This window comes from Zootoca vivipara, chromosome 10 (genome assembly GCF_963506605.1).
Source record: "Zootoca vivipara chromosome 10, rZooViv1.1, whole genome shotgun sequence".
Taxonomy (NCBI): domain Eukaryota; kingdom Metazoa; phylum Chordata; class Lepidosauria; order Squamata; family Lacertidae; genus Zootoca; species Zootoca vivipara.
In genome coordinates, this window is record NC_083285.1 from 4515785 (window position 1) to 4540038 (window position 24254).

General features: G+C 46.2%; 1 protein-coding gene across 5 annotated transcripts in view; it reads right to left on the reverse strand.

Annotated features, from left to right (window-relative positions):
• Positions 1 to 24254, reverse strand: part of CD36 (CD36 molecule) — a 68975-nt gene that overhangs the window by 18842 nt on the left and 25879 nt on the right. For 4 of the 5 annotated variants that reach the window (XM_035127242.2, XM_035127241.2, XM_035127239.2 and 1 more), the window contains exons 2-3: positions 18529 to 18762; positions 1341 to 1501 (exon numbers count right to left, since the gene is read on the reverse strand). In XM_035127242.2, coding sequence (XP_034983133.2) covers positions 1341 to 1501; positions 18529 to 18648 — 281 coding nt within the window. In that variant the 5' untranslated portion in view covers positions 18649 to 18762. Of the gene's footprint in view, positions 1 to 1340; positions 1502 to 18528; positions 18763 to 23544; positions 24190 to 24254 lie in introns of those variants that run through there. The other variant, XM_035127237.2, reaches the window with a different exon arrangement.

Below are 24254 nucleotides of genomic sequence, written 5' to 3' on the forward strand. Positions count from 1 at the left end.
CTGACCCTCTCCTCCCCCTCCGTGATCGGCAGGGGCGAGGGGGCACCAGGAACAGCCCGAAATCGGGCTCCTCCGACCCCCTCCTCCCCCTCGGCAGGCAGGGGCGAGGGGGCGGCAGGATCAGCCCGAAATCGGGCTGTTCCGATCCTCTCCTCCCTCTCCGTGATTGCCAGGGCGGGTGGAGGGAAAGCTGGCTTTCCCTCCACCCGCCCCACAGCCAGCAAGGGAAAAGGGAGACGTCCCTTCTAGCTGGCTGGCTGTGGGGCGGGTGGAGGGAAAGCCAGCCAAACGCTTTGCGCGGCTCTGGGGCTTTCCCTCCACACGCCCCACAGCCAGCCAGGGAGAAGGGAGACGGCACCGGGCAGCGGGGCAAGCTGGCCAGCGGCCCTGCTTCTGCCCCCTCCTGCCCCCCTGCCTACGCCCATGAAGTTGGTGGTGATCACTGCCTCCTGGGGGAGCAGGGTCCATAACGTATGTGTTGTGGGAGGAAGTCCTTTGTTTTATCTATTCTAAGCCATAGATTGGGTGCAGGGTTTTTGTTGCTCTTACCTTACTTCTGAGGTGGTTGAGGGGCCCTACACTTCTTTCACTTGACAGAAAGTGATCTGTCTCCAGTGATCTGAATTGTCCAGCCTTCCCACCCATGTGCACTTCCTGAAATCTCCCCAGTGACATCAACCAGTCTGCCCCGTAAGCAGGGGGAAGGCAGGGATGCAAACTACTGTGCACCTGACTGCTGGGCTTTGTTACTGCTGCTGCTGTTGTTTTTAAAGTGAAGATTAAGGTTTGTTCTCCTTAAAGGTAAAGGTAAAGGCTCACCCCGTCACAGGGATTTGAACCGCCGACCTTCTGATCAGCAAGCCCTAGGCTCAGTGGTTTAACCCACAGCGCCACCTGGGTCCCGCCTTCTCCTTAAAGACAAAGATGAAAATAATGCAATGGAGGTTGATGGCCAAACTCAGCCCCCCCCCCCAACTTCTGATGCTTCAATTAAAGCTCAGGGAAGGCAACACGAAGTAGCTCCTCTCGTGGAGATTAAAAATAAACACATCAGGAAATGCAGGCTGCTTGGGAGTCTGGATGAGTGTTTAATATAAAGAGAGCCACCTCACAAAGACAGGGTAAACTCAGTCCTGAACCCAGCAAGATTATTAGGAAAAACACAGAGGGGGGAGTGTGTGACTCCTTTTTCACAGAAGACTTTTGAGTAATTAGAGAAGAGGTTTTTGGCACAACACTAGAACTAGCAGATTTGGAATAATCAGGTCTGCCCACCAACCCACCCTCAAAAAAGAACAGACAGAAGGACACACACATTTAACACAAAAAACCTTGCCTACCTGTAAGTGTAAGGCCCTTTCTGCTTGAGTACTGGATGTGATCCATTTTCCATTACTTCTTTTGGGTTTTGCACATCAAAGATCCAAAATTGCCTATAGACCGGACTCCCGGGTACAAGCCAGTTCTCATATGCAATTGTACCATTTTCAAGGACTGTTTCCTGGAAGAAGAAAAGAACAAGGAGAAAAGAAGGAGTGTTGTGTGCTGTGCTCCCTCAAATCAGGCTAAGAGTGTGAACCTTCGTACATTTCAGCAAAATGTAAAAAAAATGTTACTACTTATTCTTTAAAAAGGCACAAGAATGGGAAATACATTATAAAAGTAGACAGAGCCATCTTAAGCGCCCCTGGCGCCGTGGTGCGCCGGATCTCTCCGGCGCCCTCCCGCCCCGTTTCCCAGCGCTGTGGGCGGGTGGGCGCAGCGTGCTGCGTGGGCGGGCAGACACAGCACGATCTCTCCGGCGCCCTCCCGCCCCGTTTCCCAGCGCGGTGGGCAGGAGGGCGCAGCGCGCAGCTGCGCGGCGGACCAGCCGGCCAGTGGGCAGGCACAGCTCGCGGCGCCCTCCTGGTGGGCCGGCACCGTGGTGCCCTGCGCCGCCCAGCCTGCACGTAAGGCCGGCCCTGAAAGTAGATTATAATTGCTCAAACTAATAATTGATTAATGCATTTTAGGAAACATTTTAACTAAGTGCTCCATTCATCACTGTAGATTTAAACTGTGTTCCTTTTTATTCCAGATCAATATATAGGTGTGAGAAGGGGAGAAAGGTGGGGGGGGGAGCTTCCAGTGAAATAGAGAAACTATTTCAACTACTGCATTAAGGAATAGTGGCCTTAAAATTATCTTATTTGACATGCAGTGGGAGTTGTGGTGGTTCTAGCAAGATTCTTCTTCACCAACATTTCCTAAAATAGTGCTCATCAGTTACAAATAGCTGTTCTAGGACTGGTATTTCCCAAATCAGAGAAACACACTTTGTAAGGATAATCCTGCAAATTAAGAGAATAATAAGAATTGCTGAAGAATCTGAACTAGTAATGTACAGATATTGATACAAAATCTCATTTGAAAAAAAGACAGTGAAAACTTAGATCCATGATTTTCAAAGTAGACTTTAGCACATTGCCTGAAAGTTAATTAGACCTAATTTCTAAATTAGAAGAAGAAAATAGCAGATCAGAATCTTCTGTGCAGACAGAAGGGCTAATACAAACAAACCCCCAAGGTTTTGGCCTTAGCATTGATTGATTGATTGATAGATTTAATAATTTATTGTGCAGTCAGGCGGAGTCCCCCCTAAACCCTGGGCAGCCCCGGGCAGAATAAAGACGCAAGACCATGTTTTTTGGGATTGAAATTGGCCACAACTTTATTAAAATTCAGATGTAGGAAGACCTTGGCTCAGGCATTGGGCGTGTATCCCTCCCAGCCCCCAGCCGGGGGTGGGGTAACTTTCAGGGTTGTCCAGCATGTGCGGGGGTTGGGCTAACTCTGGAGAACATATGTTCAAGCAGATAGCCCCCCCCCCGCGATCGCCACTGCTGGAAGGGGAGGGCAATAACAGCCAACTGGCATTGCCAAATGCCCCCCCCTTTGGTCCCGTTTACGGGAACCCTGTAATCGCCGCCGCGTTGGGGCGGGGGGGTCTCCGCCCCCCGCGCCCCTCCTTTATGTAAATGACTAAAGGATTCCGCCCAAGGCCTGCATCCGCCAAGTTGTGACAAATTACTACGGGAAAGGCGAAACCTGCCAATACAGGGAAATTCCTTTCCGGCCCTTTAACAGCAGCCTTGTCGTAGCAGCGCCTGTGTTGCGTGTACGCCTGTAGAAGCAAATAACCTGTAAAGCAAGCATTATTTTAGCGAGTGGAGGGTGGGAAAGCTCTGAATCCGTCGGCTGCTTCCCCAGAATGGCTCCTCTTCTCTGCGTGCCAGGTAAGGCTACCTGTTCCTACCTGGCCAATCCCCCGGCACGCCTCCCCTTGGCTGGATTGGACGACTGACCGAGTGGGCGGAGACACCAGTCTCCAGCCTCAGGTAGGCAGCGCCGGCTTCCAAACTTCCAGGGCTGCCCTAGGGATCCCGGGGGGGGGGGGGCTGCACACGACTGCACAAAATGCGCCTCCCCTTTTAGGTTGGGTAAACGGTCATTATGGTCGGAGACCAGCTTATAAAAACACATTTGGGGGAACAATCCCAAAGGACAAAACTTACATATAAAACCTTGTACAATGGTAAAATTAATGTTTATAAAAGCAATGAGCGTATAGATACTTAAAACTTTAAGGTAAGCTGCCGCAGAGAACTGGCCCTGGGTCGCCTTAGCATTGGTTTAGTGACATCAAATACATAACTTTGGGGATCCTCCTTTTGCCTCTCGGCTTCACTACTCAAGTGACAATTGAAGTGTGGAGATAGGATAAGCTATCATTACTTCTATAATTTATTCATTTGAATAACTGAAGCAGTTCATTCGCTTTCATTTCTCATTTAATTCAATGGACACCCCACCAATCTTCTGTCGCTTATAACTTTTGTGCTGTAGATCCTATTGTCATGAAATTCAGCCAATCTATTACCCTTCCAAAGAATCAAACCTGCAAAGTTTCAGTCCTATTTTATATCTATTCACTGCTCCCCCTCCTGCCACCGCCTTTTCTGACCTGTATAGGTGATTTCATTTCTTCATCCCAATAGCAATGAATCAAACAGGTTTCCATTCAGAACTCGTTTTCTGAACTACCATTTATTTTTTAAAGCAACAGGTCAGAGTGAAAAAAGGAACGATTTTCACATGTCTTTTCTAAGTTTGCAAAAGAGCAGCTTTTGAGCAAGTCCTCCTAAGGCTCCTGTGGGAAATTGCTTCATCTTTTTGCCAAGGACTTAACCTTCACTCCAAAATATGCAACAAAGGATTGTGTCTGTAGAGCAGGCATACGCTGCACTGAGCTTTTCTGACAGCTATTCAGAGTCAGGCAAGGCCATGTGGTCCTCCTGCCAATTTACATCCATTTGGCAGCTGGCAACATGCACAGATACAACAGGCAGCCAGTGCTATTTTTCTAGAAAAAGAGGTGCCATAACTCACCTTGAACGCCTCCCTTGTTCTCTTTTAATGGCAATGGCACCTGCCAGAGGTTATTGTGACTACTCCTGAGTAACGACCTTCCACATGGTTGTCTTTCAGAAGTCTTTATTAGTGCACATTATTTACAGTGTAGCGAGCAGTCGGTTTCATGTCTCCTCATTCCGAATCAGAATCCGGCACTGCCCCCTTCCGCGATTTGGACCAACACAAAAGCCTCAAGACAGTGAATCTCCTCCCCTTTCTCCTCCTCCTCAACTCCGGAGTCGGGGAGGAAGGGTCTGCGTTCTGCCTGATTCCTCTCCTCTCTTTCCCTCTCCCTCTCTTCCTGCCTGTGGAGCAGGGGCTCCTGGATGTTGCCAGAGGTCTGGCACTCCCTTTCCGTCTCCTGACTTTCCTCATCCGTCCCTTCGCTTTCATGACTGCTTGGAGATGGGCTGCTTCTGATGAGGGGGGGGGGGCTGTTCTCTATAAGCCCTTCTCCTTACAGCACCCCTCTGAGAGGTTCTGGAACTAAGTTCTAGGGAGTTCCAGCTTTTAAAAAAGCCCTGCGGGCAGCCAGTTTAACATGGAATGCTATCAGCCGAGTGAAGCTCTTTGTGTATGGATTTTATTTTCTTTAAGTTGACTCTCCGGACCAAATGGTTCTGAAAAGATCTCATCCTTAAGACCTTCAATGCACTTTGTCTGTGTTTCCCAATGCTGTCAAAACCTGCTAAGCAAATGCCACAATTCCATCTAATGCAGGAACCACATGAGATTCGTTAGTCCCTTTACAGAGAGCCAGACAGAAAGGAAATGTAAGGTGCATTTGGGGCGGGGAGGAGTAAGCAGAACGTGATAGAGAAGGCAACCCAGTTTTGTTATTTAAAAATCTTTGTCACAGGATCTGCCTGACGTGCTCCAGAAGGCAAAAGCCTGGTGGCAATAGATTTGCTTGTTCATGTACTCTCTTACAAACTCCTGTCACCCTGACTCAACATTTGCAGCATTTTAACACTGAGCAGGTCCCAGGAGGCCAGGGATTATGTGGCCCACGGAGAAAGAGGAGGAGAAGTTGAAATGAAAAGTCAGGAATCTACTGGGGAAAGGTCAACATGCTTTGTCTGGGACTTTGGATAAGGCCTTCAGAGGGGGAAAAGGCCATCTTTACATGACCTATGAGACACAAACATACAGAAAGTTCACTGGCACCAACTGCTGCTAAACAGCTGACAACCGTTTTCTCCTATTGCTCATCCCATGTTAACAGGGTAAAAAGTTAATTCTTTGAGTGGGAAGTCAGGCTGTTTGGAAAACACATTTGGCAGCCTGATTTGGGCCACAAATGGAAGGGAAGGAGCAACAGTCACCCTGAGGGAAATTCAACATTCAGAACCAGCCTATAGCAAAGGCCTCCTTGCCCTTTCCAGAACAATCCTTAATCTCCACAGAAAGATTAAAAGGGTGTTAACATCAGCAACATGAAGCAACAAAAGCCATGGTGCACATGCTAGCACTTGCCATTCCGATCATATCCCTGAAATGGGCATCAAAGAAAATGCTCCCCCCCTCCCCTGAGTTGTAAGGTTGGACAAGAAATTCAAGCCTTCTGTCATTTTTATTTTAGAGAGAATTCTGTGACGGTATTCCTGAGACACAGGTCTCCCTCTTCAAGCTGCAGGTGGGACCTCTGGTGCTTCGCTATGATCCGCACACAGAAAACCAGCCTTTTAGGAAGAACTACTTTCTCCTAGAGCTTTTCCCTATCAGGGGTCTGGATTTGCATGGGGAAACCTGCAACAAGAAGCATCTCAATTACACCATGCACCTCAGTGAGAATTTATATTATATCTTTATAAATTGGTTTTCCTCTTCTAGAACTTGGGGACATCCAATGAAGCTGAATTCAATATTTTTTTAAGGCATAGTGTCAGAGGGTCACTATGCAATGGCGTACGTCTGTTCCTACGCCAGCAAAGTAGTCGGGGCACCCCAAAACGCCTCCCCCTTGACCTGTGTCATGGTGCTCTCCTTAACTCTTGCGCCGGAAGGAGCGATGCCCTCTCAGGCTCCTCCCTGTCAAGGCGGTGGAAGGCATCCTTGAGCCCTTGCCTACATCTCTCCTCCCCTGAGCTTTCCCATTGTTCCGCACGCTGGCTTCTCTCTTCCTCCGAGTCTTTCCCCTCTCCTCTGGCTGCTTCAGACCCACTGCTGCTCCCTGTGCTTGGCAAGGTGGACGTCAGGATGATGGGGGCTGGCTCCCTGTAGGGAGCCACCCTTACACATAGTGACTATTCCTGCTTCATATCCTGGCTTATGTAAACAAAATGGACGAGTCCAGGGCCGTCTTAAGCACCTTTGGCGCCGTGGTGCGACGGATCCCTCCACCGCCCCCCACCGCCCCATTTTCCAGCGCGACGGGCGGACGGGCTCAGCACACAGCGCGGCCGTTGAGGGCGCTGCTGCCAATGGCGCTGCTGCGCGGCGGAGCGGCGGGTGGGCGCAGCTGCGTGGCGCCCCCCCGGCGGGCCAGCGCCGTGGCACCCTGCACCACCCAGCCTGGCCGTAGAGCTGGCCCTGGACAAGTCAGTGTTTTCTGCACTGACTGGCAACCACTCTGAGGTATCAGACAGGAGGCTTACTCAGCATCCCCGCCAACTCCCAGACTGAAAAATCTGGGATCAGTAGCGGCGCCGCACCGGAAGTCGCTTCTACGCATGTCTGGACATGCGTAGAAGCGACTTCCGGTGCCGCTCTGCACGATTTCCCGAAATCGGTTTTGCGCATGTCCAGACATGCGCAGAAGGAGCCTCCCTGGCCGGCAGGAGCTGCTTTGAAAACCCGGGGGAATTACGGGATATTTCGCCATTCAGGATAACAGCGGGAAACGGCTTTAAAAATGGGAGTTTCCTACGAAAAACAGGAGACTTGGCAGCTATGCTTACTCAGTCTGACCCAGAGACCTTCTGCACTCCAGCACTGAGGGTTGGCCTTTGAATGAGTTGGTCAAGTTAGCAACATCCTCATTAATTCTGAACACTTTTAAACCAGGATAAATATAAAGGCTGGATCACATCCAATGCCATCACATTGTGTGTGTGTGTGTGTGTGTGTGTGTGTGTGTGTGTGTGTATCTGTGCACATACACATGCAGCTCCTGTGTATCCTGTTTTTCCTCTTTTTTCTTGAAGCAGTGGAACTGTGGCAGAGGTAAGTGGGTGAGAGAGACTATTGTGTTCTTGCAATTCCTGGCAAAAGGGCTTTGCATATTCTGCAAGACCCAGCATTTTTATGTGGGAAGGGGAAAAAATAGTAAAACAAAATTGTTACTTTCTACTTGGAAGTTACTTATATGCCATTTTAAAATATCCTGCTAGTAGAGATGGATATTGCCTGAAACACTTTGAGGCTTGCATTCCTGTGGCTATTCTAAATGTTGTCAGTTTCTCATATGCAATAGAATTCTCAAAGAGAAATTGAAGGGGGTGATGATGGCCATTTGAATTGAATGCAGCTTACTAGTGCTGCATATTGAATATATCCCTGTATTACCGGTATACCAGTACAAGCTCAGAGAGGGAACCAAGAGAAAAGGTTGACCTAGGAATCCCAAAGCAGGGCCTGGCTCACAGTCCAAACTGTCTCCATGCCCCCTGCGTCATTCTCTGTCCAGCTGCTTATTGTTCTCCCCGGCTATGCCAGAGGCCCCAATGATGTAAAACAAAACCCCTGAGAAGGGGGCATTGCATAGAACTGACAGGAAGACAGAGCAGCCTTGTAAAATGAAAACATTCCTGGCAAGGATTCTCTTATCAAAGGGAATGATGCGTTAGCTGCCGGAGACACGGAACTTACCCGAGGGCACCGGGGCCAGCCAGAGATAGGAATTCGACAGCAATTGACAATACGCATAGATGATGTGAGGGAGGGGGGAGGATGCGCAGATCACCAAGGTCCCCTATAGCCCTGTTTATGTTGCCCTTGCACCAGAATGTGCTGGAGGAGACTCTTGAGAGTCCCATGGACTGCAAGAAGATCAAACCTATCCATTCTTCAGGAAATCAGCCCTGAGCGCTCACTGGAAGGACAGATCGTGGGGCTGAGGCTCCAGTACTTTGGCCACCTCATGAGAAGAGAAGACTCCCTGGAAAAGACCCTGGTGTTGGGAAAGATTGAGGGCACTAGGAGAAGGGGACGACGGAGGACGAGATGGTTGGACAGTGTTCTCGAAGCTACGAACATGAGTTTGACCAAACTGCGGGAGGCAGTGCAAGACAGGAGTGCCTGGCGTGCTATGGTCCAGGGGGTCACGAAGAGTCGGACACGACTAAACGACTAAACAACAACAACATGTTACCCTTGCCTTTGTGTCGATGTTTCTGACCTTTGCCTTTGCGTCTATGTTTTAGACAAACATACTCAGAAAAGGGTATCAGAACTGAGTTTGAAAACCATTTTGTTGTACTTGCTTGTGATTTGCTCACCAAGTGCATTTGCATGCAAAATAAAGCCTTTCTCCTTTAAAGAGAAAACCTCGGAGTCTCCATTGACTGCTTCCTGACATTTCTTACTGGGCGCAACACAGAATCCGGCTACAGCAATAAGGCTGCAAAATAAACTCGGATTGTTAGGCTAAACCTGGGATGGGGAATTTGTGAACCTCCAGGTTTTGTTGAACTTTCCATCAGACCCAATGGTCAGGGATGAGGGGGGCTGCAGTGCAGCAACACTCAGAGGGCAACACCTTTCCCACCCCTGAGCCAAAATGGCAACCAGTGCCAGAAAGAGGGCTTATTCTAAAATTAATTTAGATGAGCATTCTGGGCTCCTTCCTTATTTACTCAGCGCTGCCAGAAGCAACTCCAGTTGACTGTACATCTAGTTATTGACCTACACATGAGGTTGTTTTTTTAGTCTGCAAGGGAAATCCTACTGCAGCAGTCAAAAGTAGGGGGTGGGTGGAGAAATTTTATTTGGTTCAGATTCAAAAGGTACATCTACCAAATTTGCACTTGCCAAAGCAATATGAAAATGGCCATCTTTCAAAATTTGCTCCTATGAGTTTTGCAGTGCAGTTCTCCAACCACACAATATTTACAAAAATGCATATTTTAGGGGAAAGCGTGCTAATGTAAAAGTGAAAGTAATACAGTATACAAAAATGCATTATATATTTGGGGAAATGTGTACGTTAGTCAAAATGGCAAGCAAAAATGTGTTGATGAGGAGAAATTTATACTAAAATACAACTGATGTATTTCTACAACACATGTAGCCATTCTTCACAGGTGAGGAGTCAGATATGTTCCAAAATGTTTCTGAAGATCTTTTAACATTGCCAAAAATTGCCTCCAGTTTTCAACAGTGTCTTGCTACTCCTTGCAAAAATGTACATTTAGCCTATAACTGACTTTTGCTCCGCATCAGTTGCTTTTGTAAAATGAATTATATTGCAATGTGAAAGAGCAGCAAAGTCGTGCACGGTACTCAAACGCTCCTACAGCAATCCTGTCATGCCAACAAATGAAGCAAACCAGAGTCTGGTTGGTTGTGTCATCTGAATCTGGGCTCATGATTGGTAAGTCGGCTACTGCTCACGGTTTGAAGAGAAATGAGCCAAGAGCCCAGATTCAGTCTGTGGCTTCTTTCATCTGCAACATTGCAGCAGCAAGGGTAGAGGAGGAGCACTGCAAGAACTTCACAATAAACTGTGGCTTGTTTTATGCTACAGTTTAATGTGACCGTTGTTCTGGGCTTGACTCAGTGCCAGACACATGTATGCAAGACTTCTCAGAGGTCCAGAGACGCCCAGGCCACTTTCACTCCTTGAGGTCCCTTGCCACAATAAAAATAAGAGACAATGACATATGAAGACGGAATAAGAAACCCCAAAAAGAGGACTGTGAGACATACCAGCTAAGAGAATAATTATGCCTTCTACCAAATCACACCTCTTACTTGCTACAATTTGCAGCTCAAAGCTGAGAGATCGTGTCACATTTTGGTCCAATGCACATAAAAAACAAGTTGCAAAACCGATCAAATGCCAAAACATTAACAAGTGTCTAAATTTGAGGTCCACTTTTGAGCTTGAGGCCCTGGTCAATTGGCCCTCCTGCCAGCCACTCTCCCTGAATTGGCCCTGGATCAAATATGGAGATGAAATGGAGGAAGAAGTGGGGAAATCACCCACAATTCCATGATATAGAACTACACAGGCCATAGTATTTCTTGGATTCGGAGTCTGATCCAGGACACTCATGAGCTGCTTTTTTCTCACTTTGCAGAACAGAGATGAGTTAACTGTTGTTACATGTTTTGGTAGGGACATAAACTGAGTAACCCAGGTCAGTTATGCAATTCAAGTCATTATCTCAGAATAGCTTGCAGTCATTTTATTTATCTAGCCAAGGGCAAAGTCAGGCAACTTTTCAAATCAGTAGATAGCAGTGTGCAGAATAAGTTTTCATAAAGAACTGCTTTCTTTGCAAAACAAAAAACCCACCAGATCCTGCCTATCGGATATGAAAATCAAGAAGCTGATCCAAGAGTGCTGTGTATAATATTGCTTGTTATGTCTTGTTTCCTTTAGAGTGGGGCACTTAAAAATCAGTGTCAGTATAGTGACTAGAGGACTTGGGCCATGTTGTCCCTAGTAATCCGTAAAGCTAGTCAATCTTCAGCAAGCCACTATTTAAAGATAAGAAGGGGAGGCCAAAACTGATAAAATAGCACCACACATTGCAGTACTATTGGTATGTCTTCCAGTAGTGCTAAATAATTATCCAGACTGACAATAAAAATTTGGCTCTTTGGCTGCTCATTCTGGAGTAAGCAATTCAAGGAAATATGGCAAAAATGCCACATTAAAAAGCCCCTTTTCCCAACCCATTTCTAAAAGAGAACACAGAAACTCCATCCATCTAATTTAAAACCTTTGTGCCAATTCCACTTAGCAATCTCCTTCCCTACTTCCAAAACCCCAAACAAGCCTGTTTCAGTTTCCTTTGCGTTTTCTTGCCACCAGCCTAAGCTGGTTAAAGAAAATTACCCCTTACTGGGAAGATTAATTGCAGTTCAGCCTCTTAAATAATGGAGATATGGGCACACCTTAGTTTCTTGGATGATACTCTATACACACCTGGACCTTTCACATTGCCCTACCTTGGTTGCCCTGCGGTCCTACGCTTTAATTTGAAGCTTCTATTCAGAACTACCAGCCTGCTATATTGCATTTGTTTAAACACAGCCAAGTACTGCAAAGTCTCAGAAGACAGTGTTACTACCAGGGTTTCCCCAACACAGATTCTCAGAACAAAGATGAAGGCTGAACACTCTAATGCAGTGGTTTTCAACCAATGTACTGTGGCACCCTGGGGTGCCCTGAATGTTGGTCAGGGGTGACGCAGACAACTCTGGCCTCTGTCCCTCTTTCCTCCCCTCCCTCCTCTGATGCCCTCATACGTCTCTGCCTCTCAAAGGCTTTCACAGCTATTTATTGCAGCAACCCTGGCTATAAGCTCAGCAGGCGAATGGTGCCTCTGGGAGGCGCCTCTCTTTAGGGTGGGGGTGGGGTGCAGCTCAGAGACCAGGGATGGAAGCAGGAGCTGCCCAGAGGACTCCCAAGGAGAAAGGAGAGGAGAGGAGGCTGAGAGAACATCAGTGTCGTAGCGTGGGGGGTGCAAGGGGGGCCGGCTGCACCGGGCGCAACATCTGGGGGGGCGCTCGCACTCGCAGCTCTCTCATCCTCGCCCTCTCTGGCACCGTCCGCCCTCGGAAGCCTCTGTCCTTCGGGGCCCAGGCCCTATGCCCCGCTCCCTCGCCCATCTCTCCCTTGCCGCCCCATGTATCCCGTCACCGCCTGAGCCGAGGGCAGGGCTGGGCTGGGCTGGGCTGAGGAGCCAATTCAGCCGCGCCGCGCCCAGCAGCGACAGCGCCGTCGCCGCTGCGCACAGGAGCGCGCCGACGAAGCGAGCGTGAGAGCGCGGTCTGAGGCTGCGAGGACCAAGAGCGAAGGAGGCAGCGGCAGGGAAACAGGCGCCTTCTTCGACCCTGGCAAGTCCGCCCCAAGGGCAGGACTCTCGGGGGGAGCTGCCCTCAGCCGAACAGCCGGCTCTCCCTCGGGGCGCTTCTCCTGGGACTTGGCCAAGAGGTGCCCGCCCGGCACGCACGCCGGGGTCCGCCGGGAGGCAAGGCGCCTGCCTTTCCCACTCGCAGGACGCCATCCCGGGGGCTGCCGTTGGCAAACACAGGCGGGTGAGGGGCGCTGAGGGAGGACTGGAGCAGGATAGGGGAGGAAAGCTGTGCCCAGCACGTGAAATGATCCACTCCCACCCAGGCTTCTGGAGGACCCCATTTTCTTTTGATCTGACAGGCTCATTAATAGCCAGCCCCCCCCCAGAATGGGCAATTAATAAAAGCCACTTCAATGGCCCCATGGGCTATAGCCAAGGAGGGCAGGGCGGCAAGGAGGGCAGGGGGCACAAATTACTTGCCTTGCCCCGGGTGCTGACAACCCACGCTATGCCACTGGAGAACATTCCACAAGGGAGGGTGTTTGAAAAAGGGTGAGAGGCTGCCAGCTCTGCAGGCAAGGGGTGACACAACTGGGCTCCTGAGCCCCACAGGGGTGCCGCAGAAATAATGCAGTTGGTCAAGGGAGCCGTGGACTCAAAAAGGCTGAAAACCTCTGCTTTAATGTATGCAGCTCTATCAGCATGCGTGATGCTTTACAGAACATACAAATGCAAAGAGTCCAATTCTGCTCTGCAAAGCTTACAATCTATATTTAGACGTTTCCAAGATCGAGCAGAACGTCTAAGCAGAAATCACACAGGTAGATGAAGACGGGGGACTGGATGGAAGGGGAGGTGGCTGGGGGGGAAAAAGAAAATCTGACACATTAGCAAAGCTGTGTTTCATTGGCACACAAAAATCACAGGAAACAAGAGTGGCGCAGTGGAGCCACAGATGTCTTAAGGAAGTTCTATGGAGAAGTCATGATGACTTTTAATTTATAGCACTGGAAATGCTGGACCCCAATATTGGACTCCAAACCTCCTCAAACCCTGTTCTCATGCTGAACAGACCTCAGCTTCCTTTGGTAGAAAAGCTGATGTCCTACAAATAGTTTTCAAAGATTTTCCCAGGATTTAACTAACAAGTCCCATCAGCGGAAGCCCTGTGTAAAGGCAATTGCCTGAGCAATGGGGCTTCCCCCTCTCCTCACCCCATGCCCTGCTGTGCTCCTGAAATTGGCTTGGTGGGTTGGGGAACCCCCGGAACAAAACACAGAGGAAGGAAAGCTGGGATTGTTCCATCTGAGTCAAGCCAAAATGCTTTCCCTTAGGACAAAGTTGAATTCTTCCCTTTGAACTTTTTAAAAAAAGAAGCCCCAAAGTAATTTAAATTGCAAAGAATACAAGAATGCCCCCGTAGAACACAATTTCATCAGTATTTTGGCAACACTTCAAAAGTATTGACTGAGTGACTGTTCAAGGGCACAAACACAATCAGCCAAGAGATCTGTACCATGCTGCCAATCCACTTTTGAGTCCTAACACCGAAAGACTGTTCTCCATGTGGGTCACAGTAAATATTTTAAAATGTGCTCTTTGTGGGTGTGTTCAGGTTCCAAGATCTACTTTTTCCCAAGCACTGTGGCTCCCTGCTCATACCAACTCTATTTCCCACGTGCAGTACCAAACATTTTATATGGAATCCCAGTATCTAAATGAGGAAGAGACATAATTTGTCATCTTTCAGCAGGGCCTGCAAGACAGAGCTGTTCCGCCTGGCCTTTGGGTCGGACTTAGTCTGACCCCTGTGTTTTCCTCCCTCATGGCTGGATTTATGGACTAAAATGAGGCTGCATTTTAAATTTTAATATTGTATTTTAATCTGTATTTTAATTAATTGCTTTTTATGTTTTATTGTCATTTTATTGGTGTTAGCCGCCCTGAGCCCGGCGGGGTATAAATAAATTTTATTATTATTATTATTATTATTATTAGTTTTTGGATTGGCAATGGTATAAATCTTAAATGGATTGTTTCAGGCCCCATAAGCACCACTGTCATGTTACAGAGGTCCAATTGGCCTCAACTAGAAGTCAGCTGTTTAGTGTTGCTGGTCAGGATCAGCCTGGCAGGTCAACTTTGACATGTGGGAGGGACCACCCACCTGTCAGTCATGTGATACCATCATTGTGTGGCATGATTGGTATGTGGATGGGCCCCTCACCACAGCACTTGGGGAAGACTGATGCTTGCAAAAGCAGGTTGTTGTTGTTTTTTACTTTCCCAGGGAGCTACATACACTAAAACTGATCAGAACTTAACCCTTTTTCAATACATGCCTCCCTGGGAAACGAGAACAATAAACCCTTCTGCACAAACCATCCTCCCCAAAACAGTTCTGAGGAGATGATACTTCTCCTTTCTGCAATGATGCCTGCTTGCTTCCACCAGTCGCCTTTTCCCAGAGATCAGGTGCATGCAGTTAAAAGCAAGCAGACCTGGTTTTGGTTTTTGTTTTGGGGTTTTTTTTTCTTTGTTTTTTGCTGCTTCCTTTGGCTGTGTACATCTTTTCCAAAGATGGCTTGGCCAAATTATGCAGGGCTTAAACATCACCTGCAGACTGTTAAGCTATTTAAATTTTGCTGGGATCAGACACCCACAACAGTGAAGAATTGAGCCCCACACTCCCACCCACCAGCTGATATCATGAGTGATGTCAACTGATTGACAGGTGTGTGTGGTTTGGATGAAATGACCTCACAAGCCACATTGGATCTCAGGGCATAGCTGCCAAGTCTCCCGTATTCCCCGGGAAACCCCCGTTTTTCTGGCTATCCCCACCCGAAAAAATGGATTTTTTTTGTTTTTCACGGTTTATTCTGGCATGGCAGCCATTTTGGAACTGGGCAGAGCATGCTCAGAAGCGACTTTTGATGCTGCTCTGCCCAGTTCCAAAATGACTGCAGCGCAACTTCTCGTGCGGCGGCCATTTTGGAACTGGGCACAGCACCATCAAAAGTCACGTCTGAGCATGCTCCGCCCAGTTCCAAAATGGCGGCAGCGCTGCTTCCGGTCTGCTACTTCCAGTCCGATCCCTTATTTTTCAGAGAGGAACTTGGCAGGTATGTCCCAGGGTGGGGGTGAGATTGATCTAGGGGTCCCCCCCCCGCTTTAACCAATTGTGCGTAAATCATCCTGGGAGCCTTCTTGGCTAAAAAGCAGGCAGCAAATGCTCTAAACAATATTAAAAACAAGTCAACAAAGAAATAAAATATCACGTGGATGCTTAAAAGGAACCTCCGTTCTTTAATAGCACTAATCCCACAACATCCACCCTCTGGGAGCACCGTGTGCGTTTCAACAACAAAAAACATTATACAAATAACTAACCTGCTGAGTAATGCCCAGCTTTCTGGGAAGTGTTCTAGGTAACATATAGTTCATATGGAGATCTGGCCAAGCTTGTTTGGCTTAATGATCACTTTGCATGAACTGAGAATGCATCCCAGAATCATCCTCTTCCTCTTCCTCCTCCTCCGAGAAGACTAGTAATTATAAGCAAACACCTTTGATATTGTCATTGGAGGAACCCCAAGCAGTTTAGAGTAACTCCAGTGGGGGGGGGGGTTAACCCATTTTTAAAGCCCATTTGGAAACCACTGTTCAAAGAAATGTATTTCATATCAGGAAGGCAAACACACATCAATAGCAACAATATTCTAGCCTCCAGCTTGAATTTAGCTTTCTAAAATTTTAGGATGCCTCAATGCTTGAAAAAAAATATCCATGATATTGGAACTCATTTTGCTCCAAGAGCCCCTGTACAAGCAAAAAGAGTCATTGAAATCAAAAGTGCTTTATTGGAAAAAAAACACTTTAGTAATAATTGTGCCGCAGCTAATATTGAACAAAACCCCACTTTATACACTATCCCACCAGCTGATTCCATCTTCTCGGACTGAACCCCATTTAATCTGTATTTAAAGTTCTCTAGTTTTTATGACTGAGTGCTGGAACTAACCACGGAGTATTGTGCCATAAAGATTAGCTACCGATAAAAAGATAAGTGTTATGAAATGTTGGCTCTTGAACAAGATACCAGAGAAATTCAGCACACAGCAGTACATAAACATGCACTTTACAGGTAGGTAGCCGTGTTGGTCTGACGTGGTCAAAACAAAATTAAAAAAAATTCCTTCCAGCAGCACCTTAAAGACCAACTAAGTTTTTTATTTTGGTATGAGCACCAAAATTTGCATGCACACGAAAGCTCTACCAAAATAAAAAACTTAGTTGGTCTTTAAGGTGCTGCTGGAAGGAATGTTTTTTAATGCACTTTACAGTGGGGTTCTATTTTTTGGGGGGGGGGTAGTTTTTAAAGTGACTATAAACTCCACCCCCTAAGATCTCACATGGCTTGTTGTAACCGGGTTTCAAAAATTTCAAAAAAATTCACTTTTCAAATAAAATAAAAAATTCCTTCCAGTAGCACCTTAGAGACCAACTAAGTTTGCCATTGGTATGAGCTTTCGTGTGCATGCACACTTTTTCAGATACAGTGGAACCTCGGTTTATGAACACCTCAGTTTACGAATTTTCGGTTTACGAACGCCACGGGCCCATCTGGAACGGATTAATTCGCTTTCCATTACTTTCAATGGGAAAGGTCGCTTCAGTTTATGAACACTTCAGTTTATGAACTGACTTCCGGAACCAATTACACCCATGCTTCGGGTTAAGTACGCTTCAGGTTGAGTACTCCGCGGACCATCTAGAACAGATTAATCCACTTTCCATTACTTTCAATGGGTAAGTTGCTTCAGTTTATGAACGCTTCAGTTTATGAACAGACTTCTGGAACCAATTGTGTTCATAAACCGAGGTACCACTGTACACTTTTCAAATGTCATCTACAGTGCCATAGGTGCCAATTCCCTGGGGCTCTGGATGCCTAAGCACCCACAAAATCCCCCAAAGTAGCTGTATGCTCACAGATTTGAGATGTAGATTATTGGGGGGGGGCAGTCAAATTAACTTCCTCAATAACATGCTCTTGTTAACATACAATTGAATGTTGGGCTGTAGTGTGTACAGTGAACATCTAAACCTTGGTGAACACTGAAATTCACATGTGAATAAATGCCAACAATCCTAAATGAATTTCTCCAAGGACCAAAAATAAAACAAATTCCTCAGTTTGATCTGCACTCATCTGGTGCCGACAAGAATTCAATGACAGCAGTCAACATTTATCATGGTGTCTGAGTTTCTGAACATAAGCAGAGATTGTCCGGTTTGACATATGATGCATGCCAACATTCAGTAGGTTGGGTGGGGGTTAGGAATATGCCCCAGGTTCCGGTGCCCAGAAGAAAGTTGTGTGGAAAGTTTGGTCTTGCCAGCCTGAAACTTCAAATTTCATTAAATGCATTCCAAATTCATACCAAAGAGCATGGAATGGGGATATTAAAGTTTTGATTTTCAGATAGAGCTGGATTTTCTCAGAAGTCATTTTTATATTATTTTCTTTCACCCTCCTCAAGGAAAAGGGCTACTTTTCACTGTTTCCACGTGCCACAAAATGCCCCAGAATGACACCACATGGTGGGCTCCACTCACAAGGAACTGCTGAATTTCTCCTCTCCCTGGCTAGATTTGGTAAAATGGTCTCCCAACCCTATCCACAAATTGAGTGCTGAAGTCATTTAAAATGAAGCGGGTAATTGCAATCTAGTATTCTCTCCCTCCCCCCGCCCTCATTCATAGGTGTAGATTGATTTGGGGAAAGTTCTTTATCTGAATATCACAAGTTACATTGGCTGTCGTATCTGGATCAGAAAGACAAGAGGACTTCAAGCTGGAAACTCAAAGTCCACAAGCTAAAGCAGAATGCATAACAAGGGCATAGAACTGGGACACTTCTGCATGCATCTCAATCCTGGAATTCATTTTTAGTATTGGAACAGGATTTACTCTTTTCCCACACCAACCCATTTTTGTTTTAGGTGTGTTTGGGGGGTTGGCACTGTAATAACCACATTAGGAGACCAAGGAGGGTATGAAAACAATAGCAAAATATACAGGATTTTTAGAAGCTCGTTACCTTTTTTACTGTCTTCTCAATAAAATAGTTTCCAAGTGGTATCAAGGCACCTCCAAGGATGGCTAGAATTGCTCCAATGACTGCTCCACTCAGCAAACCACAGTTGAGTAAACCGCCCATCCTTCTGGTCTGCAATTTCTTCCACCTCTGGGAGCTCTTACAACTTTGACGTCCAGGAACACATGCACCCCTCTCGCCAGCAGTAGCCTCTAACACAACAAGGTCCTAAATGAGCTTTCAGGAGAGATCAAAGTACAAAGTACAGCATGAGCAACAGCTGGAGATACCACCCAACACACTCACATCAATCTAACCATTAAAAAAAATTGTTGCACACACACACGCACACTTAATCGTTTTCTTGCAGGTCATAGCAGAGGATCCAGTTATGCACCCTTTTCCTTGCATTATTGCATTTCGCAACATAGAAAAGTAAATACTCAAGCACAGCAAATACTCATGCACACTCATGTGCCGATTGCTGACTACTTAGTACTAAGCCCTCTCTCCACACAGGAAACTCTGTACCCAAGATTGGAGCAAGAAGCATCAGAAAAAAATGGATCAAAAGACTGGTCTTAGGGGGCCAGGTTCAACCCTCAACCTGCAGCTGAACATGGGGGACCAACAACACTGAAAAGGCTTAACAAAGCATTTAAAGCTCCAATTTGAACTATGGTAGCATAACCTGCACCACACAATTCTTCATCAATTGCGGCATTCTTCAGCAGGTCTGTATTAATTGTTTATTTATTAAATTTATACACAACCATTCATTCAAAGACCACAGTATAAAGAAATACCTAATACAATAACAAACAAAGCAATACCCAACAATAAAAATATGGTTTAAAAGACCATAGATGGTTGAATAAGACAAAGGCCTGGGAGGAGAGGAATGTTTTTGCCTGGTGCCTAAAGATATGTCACAAAGGCATGAGCTGAGCCTCCCTGGGGAGAGGATTCCACACGCAGGGAGCCACTGCAGAAAAGGCCCATTCTCTTGATGCCCCACCCCCCCTGACATCTCATGGAAAGAGCACACAAAGAAGGGCCTCAGATTATGAGTTCAGGGTCTGGGTCAGTTCATACGGGAACACACAGACGCAGATATCTGCATGCTAATTTTCAAGATTACAGTTGAGAGTTTTTCCCCACAGGTGTAATGTTGCTTCCAGGCAAGAACAGAGCGCCAAAATGTCTGCTGCAGAATCTGGTGAAGGAGTCAGAGGAGTTAAAATCTATTTTTAAAGTTAATTTCAAGATTTAAATGCCGCACTGGAGATTATCATTATATACACTCCAAACTATACTTGTGTGGCTTGAGATGCAGGGACATGATTCTACAAAGATGTTTATGATAGAATCATAGAAACATAGAATCATAGAGTTAGAAGGGACCCTGAGGGTTATCTAGTGTAAGCCCCTGCAACAGAGGAATCTCAGTTAAAACATCCATGGCAGATAGCCATATGACCTCTACTTAAAAACCTCCAAGGAAAGAGAGTCCACCCCCTCTTTTGGGAGTCAGCTGCATGGTCGAACAGGTCTTACTGTCAGAAACTTATTCCTGATGTTTAGTCAAAATTTTCTTTTCTGTAACTTGATGCCACTGGTTCTGTTCCTAGTCTCCTGAGCAGCAGGAAACAAGCTTGCTCCATCTTCCATGTGATAGCCCTTGAGATATTTGAAGATGGCTATCCTATCTCCTCTCAGTCTCCTCTTTTCCATGCTAAACATGCCCAGCTCCTTCAACTGTTCCTCATAAGGCTTGGTTTCCAGACCCTTGACCATCTTGGTTGCCCTTCTCTGCACACATCCTTCTTGAATTGTGGTGCCCAGAATTGGACACAGTATTCCAGGTGTGGCCTGACCAAGGCAGAAAAGAGTGGTACCATTACTTTCCTTGATCTGGACACTATACTTTTGTTAATACAGCCTAGAATAGCATTAGCTTTTTTTGCTGCTGCATCACACTGATGACTCATGTTCAGCTTGTGGTCCACCAAGACTTCTAGACCCTTTTCACATATACTACAGGCAGGCCAGGTGCCCCCTCCGTGCCACACCCTTTGTTACCTTAATGACTAGATGCTGGATTTAGAAGGCAGTCTCAGGCATGCAGCCTAACCACTCTCCGAAACTCATAACAGCAGTGGCAGGCTGTGGGGTCACAAATTTCAGCAGCGCCCTATGTAGTGCCAAAATTTGGTGCCCCCGCCTGCCTCTCACCTTCCTTACTACATCACAGTTGTAGCACCCTTTGTGTCACCCCAAAGTTCCATGCCCAGTGCAATCAAACCAGTCACAATACCCTAAATCCACCACTGATAAGAGTTTGGCGCAGATGGGACCCCAGCAGCACCCAGCAATTCCAACACAGACAACAGCAGATGAGTGCAGCAGACAAGTCACTCTAAGGACCACTTGTGAAGTGGGGATATGGAGAAAAGAGAGGAGAGTTCCCGCCCCACCCCTTCAGTGTTGACCTCCATGCAGTCACCCAATGAACCCACAGTTATATGTGCACAAAGCCCCCACTGGATCATCATGTAAAAGTTAGGCACAGCAAGTGTGATCGCAGTTCTCCTCCTTATAAGTAAAGGTAAAGGGGACCCTGACCATCAGGTCCAGTCGTGTCTGACTCTGGGGTTGCGGCGCTCATCTCGCTCTATAGGCCGAGGGAGCCAGCGTTTCTTCACAGACAGCTTCCGGGTCATGTGGCCAGCATGACAAAGTTGCTTCTGGCAAACCAGAGCAGCGCACGGAAACGCCGTTTACCTTCCCGCCGGAGCGGTCCCTATTTATCTACTTGCACTTTGATGTGCTTTCGAACTGCTAGGTTGGCAGGAGCTGGGACCAAGCAACGGGAGCTCACCCCGTTGCAGGGATTCGAACCGCCAACCTTCTGATCAGCAAGCCCTAGACTCTGTGGTTTAACCCACAGCGCCACCTGGGTCCCTTCCTCCTTATAAGTACACACCTATTAATAATAACTACTTGTTTGGGTCCATGCTGTGAGATACTTAAGCAGCAGTTTGCTAGATTAGGGAAAGAAGTCTCTATCCCAGGCATCCCCAAACTTTCGGCCCTCCAGATGTTTTGGACTACAATTCCCATCATCCCTAACCACTGGTCCTGTTAGCTAGGGATCATGGGAGTTGTAGGCCAAAACATCTGGAGGGCTGCAATTTGGGGATGCCTGCTCTATCCGCTGTTCATTTTTTAAAAAAGTCATACTAACTTCAGGAGAAGGAAACACCTTTTCCATATTTGTCTACCCAACACTCTCCTGAGGCTGCATGATAATATATTGGTAAACAACCTCTTGAAAAACATATCGGTACTAGCAGATAATCATCTTGTCAGCTACATAATGCAGGGCAGCCTGCTCTGAACTACTGTCAAGTTTTTGCAACAAGCTATTTAGCAAAGTCTGCCAACTACTGGAAGTTCTATCCACCACTTTAACTGTAAAAAAAACAGCCAGTCTAGACTCATCTTTCAAGTTACACAATGTTGATTAATGTTTCACAATAGTTCAATGTATTCAGATAATAACAAGGTTATTGATAACTGCAGTTGAGGGTCAATTAGAGACCATTAGTGATTGAGCTACTGACAATACAGATTACTGTTACAAGGAGATTAATAAACAATTCAAAAAATAGACAGCCACTGGGGTAAAACTCACAAGTATGCAAACCTTGGAAGGTTTCAGAAGATCTTACAGAAAAGTAAGGAAAGGAAGTAAAGGAAGCTTTCAGTACAGTCTCTGTTTATATTTACATACAAAGTCGAGAGAATCCTACATGATTTTCTATCTGGACAGATATTCATTTAGTTGCCACAGCACTATGGGGTCTCTGCCAGTCATTTGAGCCAGAGGGCATATTGCAGAAGGCTTGTGCAAACCTCAAGTTTCACAATATTTATGCATTAGTTTTACTCAAGAAGCTGCAGTCGTCTCTCCCCTCATTAGTGACATGCTGCAGACATCCTTGGTAGAATTTCAGGGACATCTCCGTCCCTTGGCTCTATTTAATAGGTACACTTGGAAATTGAAGCCTTGATAGCGTCTGGTTAGATGAGGACTCCTGTACTGCTAAAATAGTACAACTGGCGCCACCCCTTTTGACAAGTGACACCTATCTATTCTTTGAGTAGAGCTATAGTTTAGTGGCAGTATGCATGCTTTGCATGCAGAAGGTCACCGATTAAATACCTAGCATCTCTTCCAGCCCTAGGTAGGAGAACTGCTGCCAGTCAGTGTATGAAATATGGGGTTGCGTGAAAAAGGTCTGGCTCCTTATGAAGCAGCTTCCTCTGTTCCTACAAACCCTGTCCTCCTTTGCAACTGAGAAACCCAAGTACATCAGGAAGCAACAAAGGGCTAAAATGTTATCTGTATACACCTGGAGTTTATTTGTTTTTTCTTATAATACCCAAGTTAAGGCGTTGCATTTAATATGTGAAAATTACAGCAGCACCAAATGGAGTATTTAGAAAGGTTCTAAATTCTGAACAACAACACAAGAGTTTCCAATCCTTCCATTCAAGTTTTGGATTCAAAATTAAAGTGCTCCAGACTTCTGGGCATATCTTCCTTTAGCAAACAAATATGATCTCTCAGTTGCCAAATGGCCAGTAACAAAATGCCAGTACTCATAAGACGTCCAATACTGAACCCAAACATCCCAGGATATTATATGCAAGTACTCAAATAAAATTGCCAAGCATTTCTTGAGTATTCAGGGAATAATCCAAACTCAGAGAAGAATTCCCTCGGCACAGAAGGTGGGGGAGTCTTTAACGGTGTTCCTCCAATTGTCTAAAATCATAAAGGAATCAAGGATAAACACACAGAACAAGCCTACTGAAGCTGCTTAAATAGCCAGGTGTCTTCTGAATAATGCAGAGAAACAATTTTTCCAATATATGAAATAACCTAGAAGTTGCCACAAATATTGAATATGTTTAAACAACTTCTAAACATCCACATTAGAAACTCCTTACCTCGAGAGAGAGGAGACCCCTCCTTGTAAAGGAGTTTGAGAGAAGCTTTGTCAATAGAACAAATGCATATCCTTCTAATGACAAAAATAAAATAAAATAAAATCCATTAACTCATGGGGTAGATGACTGATTTGACTTCTCCATTTATTGCCAGAAGATGCTCTGAATGTGCATTGCCATTGAATGGCTATTTATACCAGCAAAAAAAAGTTTTACTGACACTGTTGCTTTTTGCAAGGAGGGGGCTGAAATGGTGATCCAAGTAAGGCAAGGGCCAGGGTGAGAGAAGGGAAACTCCTGAAGCAGACCAGTTGTCCCCGTAAGAAGCGTCACACCCAATGCTGCTTCCCTTTCAATATAGTAAGATGTTCCAGTTTCATGTTCCTTTCGGACACTTTCTGGAGCTTTGTAAACATTCGTGTAAGGCCATTGTTTTGCTAGCTCAATACAGCATCCTGCATGCAATCACAATGCTATTTCAACTCCTTCTTTTGTCACAGAAATGTAATCCAATTCCTCCAGAGTGAAAGAGCCAAAAAGGAAATAAGCTATTGTCTCTCTGTGATATCCATCCGGCTGCTCAGTGAATTTAGCTAGTCAACGTGCTTTTGCCCCCCACAGAAAGTGTGAACATGACAACACCGGATTCCGTTCTGAAGAAAAGGAGATTCTCCCATTTTTTAAAGTTTTTGACAGAAAAGAATGGTTTT